This window comes from Amphiura filiformis, chromosome 7 (assembly GCF_039555335.1).
Source record: "Amphiura filiformis chromosome 7, Afil_fr2py, whole genome shotgun sequence".
Classification (NCBI taxonomy): domain Eukaryota; kingdom Metazoa; phylum Echinodermata; class Ophiuroidea; order Amphilepidida; family Amphiuridae; genus Amphiura; species Amphiura filiformis.
In genome coordinates, this window is record NC_092634.1 from 62,234,235 (window position 1) to 62,253,245 (window position 19,011).

General features: G+C 38.1%; 2 protein-coding genes across 2 annotated transcripts in view; both read left to right on the forward strand.

Moving 5' to 3' along the window:
* Positions 1–7,906, forward strand: part of LOC140157995 (scavenger receptor cysteine-rich type 1 protein M130-like) — a 29,017-nt gene extending 21,111 nt beyond the window's left edge. Inside the window, exon 4 of the mRNA XM_072181244.1 lies at positions 7,746–7,906. Coding sequence (XP_072037345.1) covers positions 7,746–7,906 — 161 coding nt within the window. The remainder of the gene's footprint in view (positions 1–7,745) is intronic.
* A 671-nt stretch (positions 7,907–8,577) lies between these two features.
* LOC140157448 (uncharacterized) lies at positions 8,578–18,743 on the forward strand. Its single transcript, XM_072180651.1, has 3 exons — positions 8,578–9,005; positions 9,995–10,146; positions 17,210–18,743. Exons 1-3 carry the CDS (start codon positions 8,822–8,824, stop codon positions 17,468–17,470), a joined length of 597 nt encoding a protein of 198 aa, XP_072036752.1. The 5' UTR covers positions 8,578–8,821; the 3' UTR covers positions 17,471–18,743.
* Positions 18,744–19,011: the final 268 nt, after the last annotated feature.

Here is a 19,011-nt window from a genome sequence, read left to right on the forward strand (position 1 = left end):
GCGAAGGAACTGAAGAAAGATTTTCATAAGCTTTAGATTACATAACAAAGTATTACTAAGGAAGTTGGAACTGAGAAAACTGGAGGGTGCATCAAGCGGCAAAGCTCACAATAATTTTAGAAGGAATCCACACCAGTTTGCTAAGAAACTTCTAAACCAAGATACAAATAGAAACCCAACATTTCAGAAACCTGCTGCAGAAAAGCACTTCAATTCTGTCAACAATGATGAGAAACGTGGCTACAGTATCACCAACTGAAAGGGATGAAAAGACCGCCATGTCCTAAACAACCTTTCAATACCAAACCACCAAGTCTCACAGAACTGACCAATTATCTTATGAAACGAAGAAACTCCAGCGCTCCAGGAATTAATCGCATCCTTTACTTAGTGTGAAAGAAGTGCCCTAAAACAACAGAACTCCTCCACGAAGTAATCTGCAACATCTGGAGAACTGGTGACATTCCGATGAGTTGGCGGGTGGGAGAAACCATTCTTATTAAGATGAAAATACATCTGAACCTGCCAACTTCAGACCAATCACAATCAAGAATACAAGTGGTAATCTTGGAATGGGACTCCTAGCTCAAGAGGACGATAGCTACCTGACTGAGAATGAATACATTGGCAAATCCATCCAGAAAGGGTTCATGGAGAAAATATCGGGATGTGTAGAACATACCGAGGCACTTTCCGAGATACTCCGAGATACTACAAAATGCATATGGTACCGTGCCACACAACCTCATCCAGTTTGCATTAGATTGGTACCATGTTCTCGACCACATCAGAAAGATGATCTTTAACTACTATGATGAAAGCTACATCTATGTAAAGACAGGAATGGACAACAGATTGGATACACTGCAGCATAGGAATATTCCAGGGATGCCGACTATCTTGCATCCTATTCCTGGCAGTATTCAATCTTTGCCTTGCTCTTCTTGACCAACACAGCCATCTGGGGTACTGCATGAAGGATTCAACCATCAACTCGTCAGTCAAAGCTTATGCTGATGACCTTACTCTAACTGCAAGAAACCCAGAAGACTGTCAGAAACTGGTCAACGTCGTTAATGACTTTCTGAGGTGGACTCGATCAATGAAGGCAAAGCCAAGCAAATGTCGATCCCAAGCCATGAATAGATTTGTCCCAAATAAGAAACAAAAGCAAGAGGGACATAAAACCCAATATGTGGCATACGATCCAAAGTTGACAATAGATGGAGAAGAGATTGCGTATATCCACGACCAACCCATGTGATTCCTCGGCAAGCTTATCATCAAAGATCTAAAAGATAAGGAAATCAGAGAGTCTGTAAAGCAGAAACTAACATACATGCTAAAAAGACGGACAAAAGCCTACTCAATGGAATCATGAAGATGTAGATATATAAATGCAATCCTATCCAAAATGACATGGAAGTTTACCAGCTACAACTTCCCAATTACATACATTGAGGCCTTGGAAGCCACCTGCACCAAATACTTGAAAAGATGGGCAGGAATAAGCAGATGTACCACCAACAGTGCTCTATACAGAAGCAGGAAGAAGCATGGGTTTCACCTTAAAAGGCTCACCACTTCTGTAAAATGCATGCAAGTCACCAAGCACCATCTCAACAAGTATTCTATAGATGGAAAAACACAGACTCTCTACAAAGACTGCCTACAAAGAAAAGCAAAGCAATCAAGGTAGAATGGAGTCAGAACTTGAACAAAGAGAGCGACATCTGATACTGAATGAGATGTGCAGAGGTCAAACAGACAGAGCAGGCCTTGGTTTCAAAAAGAACTAGAAACTGTTAAGAGTCATGAAACCCCAAGAACATAGGAAATGCCTCACTAGTCTGGTAAAAGACGTAGATGAAGATGACATGCTTGTGTACCTCTATGGCTGCGCCAAACATAGACTATGCCATAGTCGATTTTTGATAAATAAAACATGTTATTAGTCATGATGAAAGCATTCAGTTGAACTCGGCATTATACTGATATTTATTACATCAAAATACTAGTATAAATTTGTTATGAAAAAGTTATATTCGTGACAGTAAAAGTAAAGTATACGTAGGCTTATATTATTGAATGCAACATATCATAATGTCATAATTATATTAGCACTTCAATACTGAAAAATTCTGATTTTAGAATCTACCAGTTTATTAATCGCGAAAGCCCGAGTTAAAAATCAACAATGGACTTTCAATTTTAAACGGGACTTTGAACGGGCAAAGTCCCTAACACTCACACTGTCAATCATACTTGTTTATCAATCCAATTAAACCGCAAGCAAATACAAGACGCGCTCATGCACCTACGAGAGTTTAATGTTCCCGCCAACACAAAGGGCGGTATAGTTGTGTACCATGTAGTTTTATAACTACATGGTACACAACTATACCGCCCTTTGTGTCCACAGTTATTTTAATAACTACATGGTACACAACTATACCGCCCTTTGTGTTGGCGGTGCCCGGAGGATTTAAACCATAACTAGATCTGGGCGACTAATCACAAGCCAGATCCATTTAAAGATGCATTACATCATGGCCAATTTTAGTAGGCCAGAAATCCGACAATCTCATCCATAGACAGCCGTGTTCAGCATGTAAACCGCAATCCAAAGTCAGTAGTCCACTTGGGAAGCTAACAAACAGTAGGGAGTACGGTGACTGAAAAGATCAGTTGTGAAAATCTACCAATTGTGCACAAATTAATTAAATCAGAGTTTTAAGCTTAAATGCAATATCCAGAGTATGCACAATGGGCAAGTGGACTACGGAGTAGTCTACGCCAAACAAGGACAATGGCTCAGATTGGACTCTGCCATGCAAGTAGATACATCTTGGAAGAAGCTCCTGTATGTATGGACACCAGAGCTCCTATCTTTCCATGTCAATGCCATCCACGACCAACTTCCATCAGCTAATTTGAGACTCTGGGGAAAGACCAACCTCGGATCCTGCCATTTATGTCATCATAATAACTGCAGTCTATTCCATATCTTAAATGGATGTAACTATTATCTGCAGAGTGGTAGATACAACTGGAGACATGATCAGACACTGGAAGCTGTAGCAACGGCATAATGCCCTTCATTGAAGAGGCAAATCAGAAGTCGTACACCCCTCCAGAAGATACCAACTATATGACTACTATCAAATTCCGCACTGCAGATTGTGTAACCTACCGGAATCCAGCACTGCAAATCTAAAAAAGAGATCCAACAAACCTCTTACAGAAGGTCAATGACTGGGAATTTCTGATGGATGAGGAACATAAGCAAGTAGTATTTCCTCCCATAATCACAGAGACTGCAAAACGTCCTGATATTACAATCTATTCTGAAAGGACCAAAACAGTTATCATCATATACACTTCTAGTGCCCGTTTCTATTCATCGTTATGTATTCTTCTCCCGTGCATTATTTTCGCGAACTACCCTTCACAGCCCAAATTATATAAACCTGCACGCTAAACAATGCATTATCTAAAACCTGCACGCTAAACAATAGATTCTAGATAATACGTGCACGCTCAAATACTAGAAATACTACTTTCACATAACCATAAAGTAGAGTTAGGTGGCGCTTTAGACACAGAGATCACATAACTATATAATTGTCTGTTCCATATATATACCAACAAAAAAGTACGAATATACATTCTGTGGTGTTAAAATGGTATAGTTACAAACGGTGTTCTATAATAGTGTACAATTACTGAATAAGGTGCAACTCGCTAGACTTGAGTCCAGTCCTCGTTTACGGAGTTTAGGATTAGGGTTTAGGGTTGGGATAGGGCAGTCTTGTAATAAGACTAGTAGAGTTGCACCCTTGCAAATATCATTGTCATAAATTATGAGTAATGACCTCAAATAAATCAAACATCAAATGAGAATAATCGAGCTTCTATTAATTAAAAAAGCCAAAAACAGGTGGATCATAATTATACAAGATGACACCATTGCAAAATATTCAGCATTTTACAAATGAAATACATGTAGGCCTATATCTAAAATAACATAGCCGGGCCTGAAACACACACTAGCGCATAATATCATGATCATGCTTTTATATTATTATAGGCCTTCAAACACATGTGTTTGAAGGCCTATGATAATACTGAACAAATTGTTAAATCCCAATGTCGTGTGTTTTAATATAAGTAGTTCAAATTATAGAGCTATAAAGTCCAGTTGATATTCACCGTAGTACTAGTCTGACATCTAAATCGATCGTTTCCAACTGGTTCAGTGCTCTGTGTTCGAAACCACGATATTAAATGATCACAACATAAAGTCAAGTCAATTAAACCATGCGTGAATAAGTTACCTAAGTATGACGTATGGCGCAATCGATACCATTGATTACAGGGATTGATTTTCTTTACCAGTTAAATGCTACGTAGCTGGTCAATGTCCTGACGGTGTTTTTAAAATGTAAGATATTTTCCCTAATATTAAAACTAATATAATGAATGCAGCAATTAATATTGCCTATTGTTTTAATAGGCCTACACTCAAAGTGTATGACGGATATGTATCGTGCAAATGCATTCGTCAAGATAATTGCACTTTTCCATGGAGTTATTGCATTTAGCTTTCGAGCCTATCGGCTCTCAAGCTAAATGCAATAACTCCACGGCGCGTGCGATTATCTTGACGAATGCATTGCACTCAGTTCATTATCCTTATCTTAGCTTACAGTCCCAATGGAAGAAAACATGTCAAATGCCAATGCAAGAAAGAAAAGCAAATACCAAGATCTTGTAGACGACTGCGAAAATAGGGGATGGTGTACGCACTACTTCCTAATTGAAATTGGAAGCAGAGGTATTTACACATCGCTGACAAAATGCATCGCTGCTCTCGGAGTACCAAGTGGAAAAAGACGTAACACATGGATGTGGCTTCTAAAACCGCACTCAGAACCAGCTATGTGATATGGTTATGCCGTCAAAGCAAAGCATTCCGACAGATAGACCTGATTCAAAGCTGGAAACCGTCTCCATGTGAAGATAAAGAAGACGAACCAGCACAAGACACTCAGACCTAAATATGCCAAGTGACACTTATAAACATTCCTCAACGACACTTTTCATAGCTATACACTAGTCCTGCCTGCTGCCTTACATCACCCCGGGTGGACTGTTGCAACGGTGTGGCACTTGCTAGTGTAACAAGCTGATTTTGTTCGTTTGTTAGTTAGACTGCAACAAGGTGATTTTTCCAATTCTGTCATCTTCCAAGAGTGAACTACACCAGGAGTGCTCATCTTAAGGGTGAAATTAAGACTCCGAAGATGACCGCGCTGGTGACCTACCAATGAACTACCCCTCCAACTGATAGTAAGACTAGGTTCCTGTGACCAGTCATTGTCCGTAATGACATTGCACATCCCAGTTCCAGCAGTGCAAGCTCTGCTCAGCTGACTCTAGCTCAAGGGTCTGCAGGGTAATATAGGGTATTGACTTAGGACGCTGGTTTACGCCACTCATACCAGCTGTTCCTATCCTGAAAGTAGGATGGAGTGCCCAATCTCTGATGATGGTTTAATTACACTGAGGGAAGTGGGATGGTTGTGCGCACTTAAAACCGGTTTAACCCACCAGTCTGGTCCACCAGTCCAGAGACCTCAGAGAATCAATTGATGCCTACCCAAGACAAGGAGATATGCAGTTCAAGAAATACTTCCCAGGACACCTTCAAAGAGGCATTATAATGGAGTGCTTATCTGTATAAGGGTGAACTAAGGCTCTGAAGGTGACTGCGCTGGTGCTCGACCAATTAATTATTTCTCATAATAGAAAAGAGTAAACAAGTAAATAAATAGGTAGGCTTACACAAATACATAAACAAGTTCAGAAACAAACAAGTAAAATTAATGAAGTAAACAAATGACTAAATAAATTTATCAATGAATAAACAAGTAAATAAATAGTCAAATTAACAAGTAAAAAGTACACAAAAAAGAAAGTACATAAGTAAACATGTGGGCCTAAATACAAAATAATGAACAGTACTCATAGACCTATGTAAAATAATAAATAATAAAATGATAATGATTATCATTAACTTGGTTGTTTTTTAGTTTTTTAATTTGATTACCTGTTTGCTTGTTAACTTGGTTTTTTTTTCTCGTTTGTTTGAGTAGGGGTGCGTTTGTATGTTTTTAAACATTTTTCTTTGCTTATTATTCTTGAATGATTGGTTATTTTATAGCTAATATTTATTTTAGGACCCCACTTTTATTTATTATTTTTATGCTTGTATTAAATTTACTATTAATTTATTGTTTTTATGTGTTTATGTATTCATCTTATTTACTCTTAATTGTTTAGTAACTTATTTATATATTTACTTTTTAACAAATAAATGACCAATCATTAAAGTATATAATAAGCAAAGAAAAAATGTTGAAAAACAAACAAAATACGGCCTACTCAAACAAACGAGAAAAAAAACCGAGTATCAAACAGGCAAGTCAATTAAAAAATATGAAAATGGTTAACATCAGTAAAAGTTAAGACTACTCCAACATGTCCAAAGAATCAAAACGTGTAAAATATCAAAACTGTATTGCAAGTATAGGCCTACCGTAACTTGGTGCAAAATATTATTATAAATACAAAGCTGAAAACATAACAGAAAACACAAATAAAACAAATTGAATAGAAATTTAACTGTCGTTATAAAACAAAAGAACAAGCACTAAAAAATAACCAAAAAAAGTTCGTGTCTCCATAACTTCAACAAGCGATCCTTCTCGCACTGCGTGGCTGAAAATATTCAAAACGCCCTGCAAAACAACTTGCATTTATGTCGCGTGACTCAAACGTTCTCTTTGCTAAAAATGAATAAATAAATAAATACATAAATAAATAAGTACGCGCACTAGTACGAAGCCGATTACACGTTCGATGAGTTGTTTACCACTGCCGGTCAATGAACCGCTTGGCTGCGGTTGTACACCGGAGTTGACTTCGGTGTTACCCCAGGGTTGGCTCGTGGCTGACACCTATCGGATGTACTTCAGAGTAGCCACCTTCAGCGTACCTTTTAGAGTAGCTACGATATCGTATCTAGGATGTGGCACTGGTGTAGCACCGGAGTTGTCACTTAGACGGACAGGGGACGGAGTAACCGCGAAGTAGCTCTGATATAGTGTATCAATTATGCATTTGCTAAGGAGTAGCTTCTTCGAAGTAGCTTCAGAGTAACCCCATCAACATCAAGGTGTAGCTTCAGAGTTACCTCAGGTGTAGCCGCGAAGGTAATCTGCCGCAGTGGTAAACCGTGAATGGGAAGCTGGATGTGTAGATTGTTGGATTGTTGCGAGACTCGGAGGATGCGATTTCCATTGAGCCCGTTGTTTGAATTAAATGTAGACCTATTTAGCACACATTTGTCAATTTAGCTTTCAACATGAAAGTTCTTGGGTAGTATGTCATGGTGGTATATACCAATATTTCCCACCCGGCTAGTTGTGTCACGCACAAAATTACTAGCATTCCTAGTATTTTTCTATCAACGTTTTGTTTGTAATTATCAGTTTGTTTCTCTTTGTCTTGTTTTATCCATTTCTTACCGTTTTCTTCCTTTCTCATCTCTTCCCCTGTTTGTATTTTCTGTTCTATTTCTCTCATTCCACCTCTCTCACCCATCTCTCCCCCTCTCTCTCTCCCCGTGCGCTCGCCCTCTCTCACTCACACGCTCTCCCCTCGATCTATTTTGCCTTTAGGTGGTCGAGAACACAACTGGCTTCAAACATACGACGGTGAACATATTGCTTGGAAGCACAATCCCAGTTCCATTCTACCATTTTTCCGTGTTCAAGAGGGAGCCGTTGTTAAAGTTATATGTCCATCGCGGCGTGCAGGAGGCCTGAATATCTATATCTGATATCGTATCTAGGATATCGTATCTAGGATGTGACACTGGTTTAGCACCGGAGTTGTCACTTAGACGGACAGGGGACGGAGTAACCGCGAAGTAGCTCTGATATAGTGTATCAATTATGCATTTGCTAAGGAGTAGCTTCTTCGAAGTAGCTTCAGAGTAACCCCATCAACATCAAGGTGTAGCTTCAGAGTTACCCCAGGTGTAGCCGCGAAGGTAATCTGCCGCAGTGGTAAACCGTGAATGGGAAGCTGGATGTGTAGATTGTTGGATTGTTTTGAGACTCGGAGGATGCGATTTCCATTGAGCCCGTTGTTTGAATTAAATGTAGACCTATTTAGCACACATTTGTCAATTTAGCTTTCAACATGAAAGTTCTTGGGTAGTATGTCATGGTGGTATATACCAATATTTCCCACCCGGCTAGTTGTGTCACGCACAAAATTACTAGCATTCCTAGTATTTTTCTATCAACGTTTTGTTTGTAATTATCAGTTTGTTTCTCTTTGTCTTGTTTTATCCATTTCTTTCCGTTTTCTTCCTTTCTCATCTCTTCCCCTGTTTGTATTTTCTGTTCTATTTCTCTCATTCCACCTCTCTCCCCCCTCTCTCCCCGTGCGCTCGCCCTCTCTCACTCACACGCTCTCCCCTCAATCTATTTTGCCTTTAGGTGGTCGAGAACACAACTGGCTTCAAACATACGACGGTGAACATATTGCTTGGAAGCACAATCCCAGTTCCATTCTACCATTTTTCCGTGTTCAAGAGGGAGCCGTTGTTAAAGTTATATGTCCATCGCGGCGTGCAGGAGGCCTGAATACCCACAACAATGACCACGTGGACATCGAATGGCATCTAGGGGGAAAAGAAATCTCGAGTGAAAACCATAATGGTATTACCCTCCAAGAGAAGGTTCAGATGTATCAATCCAACGGTTTAGGATTTAATGGTAGAAAGGGCAAGCGTCTCGCATCAATGGTTTACACCGCTCGAAAGGAAGACAACATGAAGGTATTAAACTGCAATGCTATAGACGAAGATCCCTATGACTCCGTGTGGGCCAGTTCCTCCTCACAGGCTGGAATGACTCTGCTTGTCTTACGTAAGTACTAACCAGTTTATTAACCCTTTATACACCAAAAAATCTTACAGGGAAACCCACTGCGCATGCATGCATACCACGTTACTCTAAGTCATATATACGCACGGAATCACTGGCCGAGCCAGCGAAACCCCCATGGCAAGAGGTCGGTGATCTTGTGCTTGGCAGGCTCCAGGATCAATACCAGGGTGACCAAGTGACTTCTTTGTTCATGTTTTATCCTTTTTTAGTTCCTTTCCGATAGCAAAACAAAACAAAACGCGATTCAAAAGTGCGGCTAACTGTGTATTTCAATGGCGTGTTTAATTGTGGTGCGCTGTCTCTGACAAAGTGGGAGTGTTCCCGGGTATCCCAGTGTTAAAAAAACCAAAAAACAAATATTTGGGACCGTCAAGCAGTCTTTTTGGTTGGGGAAACTACATCACTTGCAATGTTTGTGGCGTGGACTACGCAATGATGTTCAACGTGAAATTGTAAGGCTAACATGGCCAAGGCTAATTTACAACACAACACAATAGACCCACATGACGCCAACAAATCCAGGTCACGACTATTAAAGGCCCACTCAGTAAAAATTGATCGTAAAAACCATCAAAATTCAGATTCTGGCACCTTTGTTATTGTCATAGATGTGCTAACATAGCCTGCTATTAGTGGTTCAGCCAAAAGCCACGTATTTAACAAAATATTTGCATTTTACATGAATCTGTAATTTATATACTGACAGTATATAAATTAGCTACATGTATTTGAATGGGGCTTCAACTTTGTCAATACTGCCGTTTTCTTCGTGTTTTTTTTTGCCAAATTATGCATGTCAAAAATACCAAATGATAATTTGAATGGCTTATCCTTCACTTAAGCAATTTATAAATCAATTGGTATTGAGGATTCTGATCATCTCGGTATTTCAAATATCATAAACAAGAATTCGGTTTGTCTGTGTGTGTCCGTATAACACAAAGCGTCCATCTTATTTTACATTTCAGCCGCTCCTGCACCACAGCACTTCAAAACTACCGTTTTGCCAGATTACATTTGGATTGGAGGTTTTGTTGGCGAGATACACATTCCCATATCCGATTACTACAACTCCTGGAAGATAGTCCTCCAATTCCCTAGGAAAGTCTTCCGACTATATGTAAGATAACTCGTTTTCATTTCTTTTATTATTTGTTTAAGCTATACGCCATAGAAGTGACGTCATAATCGGATTAACTGCCATAGCAATGGATGAATACAATTTTTGAATGTACCGCGCTGCACTACAGGCAGGTTGCACTCATCACCTGTGTATGCCTGTAATCATAGATTGAATACAATACCGTTGTTTTCAATGATACTAATCTGACAGGTGCGAGTGATCAGCATTTCTTTGACACCTATCGTTCAATGCATCGGTACCGCGTGAACGTTGTAGTGCGGGACGATATAGTCAGAATTGTATTCATCCATTGCTATGGTAGTTAATCCGATTAACTACGTCACTTCTAGTGTCAACGCATTATGGGTAGGGTGGCCTAGGGGCATGAGTTGATTTTAATTGTTAATACGTAGTGCTAACAGCAGAGTTACATTGATATTTAAAAAATAAACTCCCGATACATATTTAGCCCACACGATCGTAGGTAACCTGTAAGGTCGTAGTTATGCATTGTTGAAGTACCCTTCCCCTTCCCCCTCCATCCGATAGTTGTGGGGCACTGGCGGGGATAAGCTTGGATTACATATAGGGTTTAACCAGTTGGTGAACCTAGTGCGCTCCAGAGGTAGGGGCGTGCAGCGTTTTGTATTATCTCCCGACCCACAGTGTCATCGCCCCGATATCTTCATGGCAGAAATCGCCATGGTAGGTTGAATCCACCGCCACGCATGGCCATTTTGTATCGACCTGTTTAATACTTTTGAGTCGCATAATGGGCCGAAGGACATCTGACTAAGGCTACTGACAATAGCCCCGATTAGGCCGGTGACTGACCTCGCTGTGTGCGAGTCGAGCATGGTACGCCATAGGTCATATGCTTTTAGACTACCCCCACGATTGGCCTATACACTGCGCTATATAATTCGGCACATATAAATCAGAATTATTGTCAGTTTTTGACTCAAGACGCAAGCTTCTTTCTCAAGACGCAAGCTAACGACTATCATATCTGTTCAAAATATATATTCAAGTGCAAGGAACCATAAAACCTGTTAAAATTAGGTATTTTAAAACTACATCCCTGAGGCTCTTCTTGACCGTTTATCTGAGATTGATTGGTCTGCGGTTTGCAATTTGCAGAATGTTGAGGATGCCTGGTCAAAATTTAGGAATTTGGTCACTGGAGTCTTTGATGCAATGGCAAGAAATCAGGTTGAAACAAAGAACAGAACCTTGGATTTCAAGTGACATCTTAAATGACATAAAAGAAAGAGATATTATTTTGTATCAATTCAACAAGGATAAATCGAAAAGCATCTTTACAAAGAATATTGTAAACTCAGAAATGTTCGTAGAGCTAAATCTCAATATTATTTAAGTCAAATCGATGAGAACAAAAACAATCCTAAAAAACTTTGGCAGCAACTAAAAGAACTTGGTTATAGCTCCAAAAGAAAAGAGGGTAGCAAAGTTGTTTTAGATATTGATGGTGTCACTTGCTATGATCCCCACAAAATAGCCAATTTTTTAAATGAATTCTTCACCAGTGTTGCTTCCACCTTAGCTGAGAAACTGCCTTCTCCAAAGAATCTGTACACTACCACCTCGGCAGTTTTTCAGAAGTTTCATCGTGACAAATCTGTCGGCTCATTCTCCTTGAGGTGTGTTGGTGAAGAGTTTATTGAAAAAGAGCTGCTCAATCTCAACCCAAATAAGAGCACTGGGCTTGATAACATTCCATCAAGGTTTTTAAGGGATGGTGCCTCAGTTTTGAAAGTTCCTATAACCCATATTGTTAATTTATCGATTATGACCAGTAGGCCTACTGTCCCTACCTAGCTAAAATTGGCTTTTGTTTGTTGTGTATGTACGTCTGTTTTGTTTTCCCGTGTTTGTGAGTGACAGTCTGCGTCTCTGTTTCATGGTAGCTTTTCCCATAAACAAGCATTTCAATTTTTTGGTTTACTCAATTTTTTGTGAAATATTGGCTGATTTGTATTTTGTATATATGTTTTTTACATTGTAATCCATGACTTTTAAATTTTCCGCTTTCAATTGCAGAGGCTTGCAGGATGGTTTTAAGCGGAAATCAATCTTCAGTTTTTTTCATAAAAAAGGTGATGATATTATATTTTTACAGGAGACTCGTGCATCCATTTCAAATGAAAAATTTTGGAGTTCTCAATGGGGTGGTCGTTGTTGGTTTTCTAGTGTTGCTTCTAATAGTAGAGGTGTTGGTATTTTGATTAAAGCAAATCATAAACTTTCTGTAAATTCTATTGATAAGGATCCTGATGGCCGATTCCTTATTCTCAATATTGTTATTGATGGTTTCCATGTGAGCTTAGCTAATTTGTATGGCCCAAACAAAGATAACCCTGACTTTTATTTTGATGTGTTTTCTAGATTTGACTCATCCCGTCTAATAATTGCTGGTGATTTGAATGTTGCCTTAGGTCCGCTTGACTATCGCGGTTCTCGTCCAACTCATGGAGATATTAATTCCCGGGGGGGGGGCACTCAACTTTGGAAGTGACGGGTATGTGCCTACCGCAGTCGCGAAGTAGGGGCCTATCGGGTACAAAGCGTTATTTTAAAAAAGGGGGTCATTGGGTACAAACAAAATAAAAAAGGGGGTCATTGGGTACAATATTTTGAAAAAGGGGTCATCGAGTATAAGATTTAAAAAAGGGTCATCGGGTAGAAAATTTTGAAAAATGGAGCAAAATTTTGAAAATTTCGGCATAATTTTGAAAAAATGGAGCAAAATTTGACAGTTTCGGCCTTTTTTTGTTGCATTTTGATGATGCTATTCTAGAAAAAAGGGGGTCATTGGGTAGCCGCAACCAAAAAAAGGGGTCATTGGGTAGCCGCAACTAAAAAAAAAGGGGGGGTCATCGGGTATGGCTTTTAAAAAAAAGGGGTCATCGGGTATAGTCGACTTCAAAAGAGGGGGCCTATTGACAGGCACATACCGTCACTTCCAAAGTTGAGTGCCCCCCCGGGTTTAATTCTCGTAAAGCATTGCTTTCTCTTATAGGTGAATATAATTTGATTGATGTGTGGCGAAATGAACATCCAAATTTGCGTGCTTACACCAGAAAACGCCCCCTGTTCTTTCAAGATTGGATTATATTTTAGTGTCCTCAAATTTATCTAATAATTTTAGTGATTCTGATATTATTTGTGGGATAAAATCAGACCATTCAATTGTTAAATGCAAAATTTCCAATAATGACCCACCAAAAGGTAGGGGTTTCTGGAAGCTAAACTGTCATTTTCTTAGGCATGATGCAATCTTTACTTCAATAAAAAAAAACAAGATCTCTGAATTTAAGGAAATTCACAGTGACACTTCCTGTGACCCTCATGTCATTTGGGATGCATTTAAGTGTACAATTACTGGCCATTGCATTCAATATTGTAGTAGGAAAAAGGAGAAGTTGAGTAAAAAGATTGATATTCAAGCCAAAATTGCGCAGATTAATTGTGAAATTTCCAATAGAAGCTCAAATAATAGTGGTCAAAAATTAAATGATTTGCTTAATAAATTGGATTCTTTTGAAACTGAATTTAACAAAATTATTGATCAGGAAATTGCTGGTTTAATTGTCAGATCTAGAATAAAATGGGCAGAACATGGTGAAAAGAGTTCCAAATATTTTTTTAATCTTGAAAAAAGGACGAATGAGAAGAAAAACATTTTTATTTTGAAAAATGATTCTGGCTCTATGATTTCGGATCAAAAAGATATTATTAATAACTAAAGCTGAAATATTAACCTCATTAAAGTCTTTGAATTTGAATCGTAGCCCAGGCTACGATGGCCTTCCAGCTGAATTTTATGTTGTCTTTTTCAATGATATTTGTGATATGCTCCTGGACTGTTTCCATTTTTCTTTTGAAAAAGGTTTTATGTCTTCAACACAGCGTACTGGTATAATTACTCTGTTGCCTAAAAAAGATAAAGATCCTCATTTTATTAAAAATCATCGTCCCATTTCACTTCTTAACATGATTATAAAATAATTGCCAAGGTTATGGCTAGCCGCCTCAAGCTCTTTTTGCATGAATTTATCAATGATGATCAAACTGGATTTATGAAAGGGAGGAATATTGATGTAACATCAGGACAATAAAAAATATTATTGACCTTATTGATTACTGTGATGAAAATGATATTTCGGGTTCCATAGTGTTGCTGGATATTGAGAAAGCTTTTGACTCTGTTGAGCATGATTATTTGTTTGAGGTCTTGAAAGCATTTAATTTGGGTCCTAATTTCATTCAGTGGATTAAAACATTTTACTGTAAAAGACGCAGCTTCATTAGTAATAATGGATTCCTTTCAGAAGAAATTTGTATGGAACGTGGTATATTTCAAGGTTGTCCGATTTCTCCGCTTCTGTTTCTTTGTGCCATTAAGGTGCTTGCATTATCTATTAGAAACAATGAGAATATTTGTGGTATTAAGGTTGGGGAAGTGGAGAAAAAGGTAAGCCTTTTGGCTGATGAAACAACTTGTTTTTTAAATGGTGACTTCGGTTCTTTTAAAAATTTATCTCATGTTCTCAAGGATTTTGCTTCATCGTCAGGATGTAAGATAAATATGTCAAAATCTGAAGCTATTCACATTGGTAGTTCTAAAGGTCATGAAGGTAGCGACTTTAAGCCTTATTGTAATGAAGACCTTGTTTGGAAGGATAATACATTTAGCACCCTAGGTATTAATTTCTCTTTAAACGTGAAAGCCACGTATGAGCTGAATTTCATACTAAAATTAACCCATATTCGGCAAACTTTAAACTGTTGGCGCTCAAGAAATTTATTTTTAATTGGCAAAATTACTGTGATAAAGAGTCTTCTTTTGCCACAACAATGTATCCCTATCCCTAAGCCGTATTTCAAAAAATTGAATACTTTATTCTTTAAATTTATTTGGAATGGTGGCAATGAAAGGGTTAAACGGAAACTTCTACTTTCTACTATAGTGATGGAGGATTGCGAATGGTTGATATTGAGGCTTTTTCACAAGCACAAAAGTTGTTTTGGGCAAAACACTTACTGGACCCTGAATATAAGTTTTTGGAAAATTCTTGGTTCATTTCAAAGTGATACTTTAATTTTATGGAAGGCTGACGCTCCAAATTGTGTTCTTACATCATTAAAAAAACACCCAATTAGCTTAATCGCTTAGGGTATGGTATGTGTATAGAGATAAGATGAAAGATAATCTTGATTATCAAAACTGCCATCTCCAAGATTCCATTTGGTGGAACAAAAATATTCGTCTCACAACAAAGAAATTCTTTTTTTACCAAGATTGGTTTGACCGAGGTATTTGTGTGGTCGATGACCTTTACAGACAATGACAGAGGATTTAACATTGTCAAAACCTTTGAGGATCTTGTTCTTGAGTTTGATATTTCTATTAAAGATCGAAGGAAATATAATTCACTCATGAATGGTCTCCATGTTGATTGGTTTTACAATCCGAAGAAGGTGCAGGAAAGCATTTTTGATCAGGTTGTTGCAAGTTTGTTTGATAATGGTAAAATCACTAAATATTCTTACATGATCTTGAAACAAAATGATAGCCCCATTGACACTGAAAATTACTGGTTTGATGCCCTGAATGTTGATGATGTTCTGGATTGGTGCATAATTCATGATAATAACTTTTCTTGTAGTGTTGAAACCCAACTAAAGGCTTTTTACTTCAAAATCTTTCATAGGGCGGTCTGCACTAACAAATTTCTTCATAAGATTGGTAGAATTGATTCCCCACTTTGCTATTTTTGTGATAAATTTGATGAGACTTGTCTGGGGATGGGTCTGTTGTTGTTTTTGTTTAAAAAAACCCTGGGTATGTAGATTTGATTGAGTGTTTGTCCGACCATATGATTATGTTGCCTTGAATTTGATACTCTCTTTAACATGTTGAATGTGAGTCTCATTTATATCTCAATTGACACTCGCCGCTTATGATAGTGCTGGGATGGTTTTCGTTTTGTGTTTTTGTCAGGCCTGGTCCAGCTTCCGCTTTTTTACCATTCTTTTTCTTATGTCTTGGCTTCAGCTTGTGTGGTGTATACATCCATAGATACTAAAAAATTTTAGTATCTGTGATACATCATAGCCCTTGTGAGTGGCGGGTGTCAATAATTACAAGTGTAGCTACATATCAAACTTTAATTTGGGTTTAAGGAATAATTGCATATTTGTTTATAATATTGTATGGCTGACGTGAAGAAGGGGGCTGGTGGTTTTCTGTATCTTTTCTCCACCCAACAGTCCCAAGTACAGGGCAACAAAAATGAAAAAAAAAACCATTAAAAAAAAATGTAAGTAATCACAGACCAGTAAGTGTTTTGAGTGCAATATCAAAAATTCTTGAAAAATCAGTTTATGTTCAATTGGAAGACTTTTTGACATCAAACAACATTTTGTATGAAGACCAGTCAGGTTTCAGAAGCAAGTTTTCAACCGATTCCTGTCTCATTCATTTGATGGACCATATCAAAACTCAATCTTCCCGTGGTTTATATGCAGGCATTATCATGATTGATCTCCAAAAAGCTTTTGACACGGTCAACCATCAAATCTTATGTGAGAAATTAAATGCAATGGGAGTTGAATCTGTTGACTGGTTTCATTCATATCTTTCAAATAGGCAGCAAATAGTAAAGTTTTTGAGGTTTTTTCAATTATATTTTTATATTTTGAAATTCAGTCGTAACTTTTCTAGAAATGTGTCTAGGAAGTAGAGATGCTTTCTACAGCCTTGCTGATAATCAAGAAACACTTTTGGAAGGTTTTGTGATAATTAGTGGGGGCCTATCTCTCAGAACAACAAATAAAAACAGTCTTCCTCCTTTTTCCAGTTTTTTATGAGTATTTACACCGATTTTGCGATAAAAATAAAAAGCCCCCTCTTCCTCCTCCCGGACGTGAAACATGTTTTTTTATTTTACTTGGCCTTATGTATTATTTATTACACTATTCGTGTCATTACGTTGTTCCTTTTCTTTCTTTTTAATTTTGAATTACTATTATACAGGGTGGTAACTTCAACATAGCCCCCGAACCGTGTTTACATCATGGATCATGCAGCAAGAGTAAATACATTTGGATCATCTACAATACCTACGAAAATCGCGTGCTCAGCCCTATTAAAGATCTGCACTTGAGATTTGTCGCGGATGTGTCCAAAAGATACGCACTGGTCGTGGTCGTGGTCGTGGTCTTGAAGCCGATGTCACCTTCTATGGCTATAACAAAGTCTTCGGCTCTGATTACAAGCCTATTTTGTCGTCAGTAAATAGATAAAACTCGTCGGTAAAATAGTGTTATCAAGAAAAAGGGTGTAACAACACTTAACTCCTCTGGAAGTATGTATTTTATTTCTTTGCCTATGTCCATACCTGCGCCTATATCATGATGTTTTGTCTTTAAGGGTTGTGAAATACTTTTCTAAAGCAGTGTGCAATCATATTACTGACTAATAGCCGCCATGTATCCATAGTCGGTACGACGGCAACTTGGCTCACTTCCGGTAATTTTTTTTCCGGTGTGACCCTTGCTGTTACGTAACAAAATGTTGAAAATAAGACGGCAAAGGCGTTTTTTTGGGAAATACTCAAAAAATGGAATACACAAGCCATTTCTTGAACGAAACACTGAATTTAGAAATAAGATGGCAAAGGATGCAATAATAAGGTAGCAGGTTGTGTGGTCTCGTGGCTAGGGCCGTGCCTGTAGTGCGGGAGGTTGAAAGTTCGAGCCCTACCATAGCGTTTTGATATTTTTTTTTAAATTATGAAAATATTTATGATATTAGTAAACAACTTTCAGGAAGGGTTTCTGGTCATTTGAAGTAGAAATAATCAGGTAAAATGAAAGAAAGCATTTTTTTTTATCTTGACCGCTTAACTGTGGTGTTCTATTGGAGATCACCAAAGTTGTGCTGATTCCAATTTGGTGTGTGTCTGGGTAGGGTGTTAGGACGATGTAAAAGTTACAAATATACCAAACAATCGGGTTTGAAATTCGTACATTATCTCAGTATTTGATATGTACGCATAATGAAAAACATTACAGGGAAGACCATGGCAAAACAAACGTGTTGCATATAAATATTTCCAAATGATCATAATACTGACCGGTCTGCACACATACAACCTCATAGGCCTAACAGAACGAGAGAAAAAAAAATCAAAATGCTAAGGTAGGGTTCGAACCTTCAACCTCGCGCACTTCAAACCACGGCGTTAACCACTAGACCATCACAACATGCTGTACTATACTCGTATCTTTTACAATCTTATTTCTCATTCAGTGTATCGATCAACAATAATATTTTTAAAACTGTTTTAAGTTCAGTCAAATGATGTGATATTACTTTTTATATTGACTTCAATACTTTGTAAGTCATCAAGGCAGTATTTTGCTAGAATAATAAATATCACAGGAGTCAACGATTCTGATGATTATTATTCGATATTATAATTATTATATATAGCTATTTTGCTAGTGACACAGTGGTTACGCACGATAGCGACACGGGGCCGTTTTGAGAGTAACTTTCGAACCTACGACTCACGAAACAAAAAAGAAATACACCCGTTAATACGCAAGTAACACACCCGATCAACTGGTTTCAAAAGGGACAGACTTACGTTTCAGTTTTCTACTGGCCCTCCAGGCAGACCAGTGAAATGGCAAATCTACTGGCCCTGCAATAAATTTACTGGCCCAGCTTTTTCAATAATTTTTTTTATGTTCTACTGCAAAAGTGCAAAATCTAGTTCCGAAGGTTCAGGTTTGTTACTATGCGGTATCGTTATCATCATCAGGTAGAGC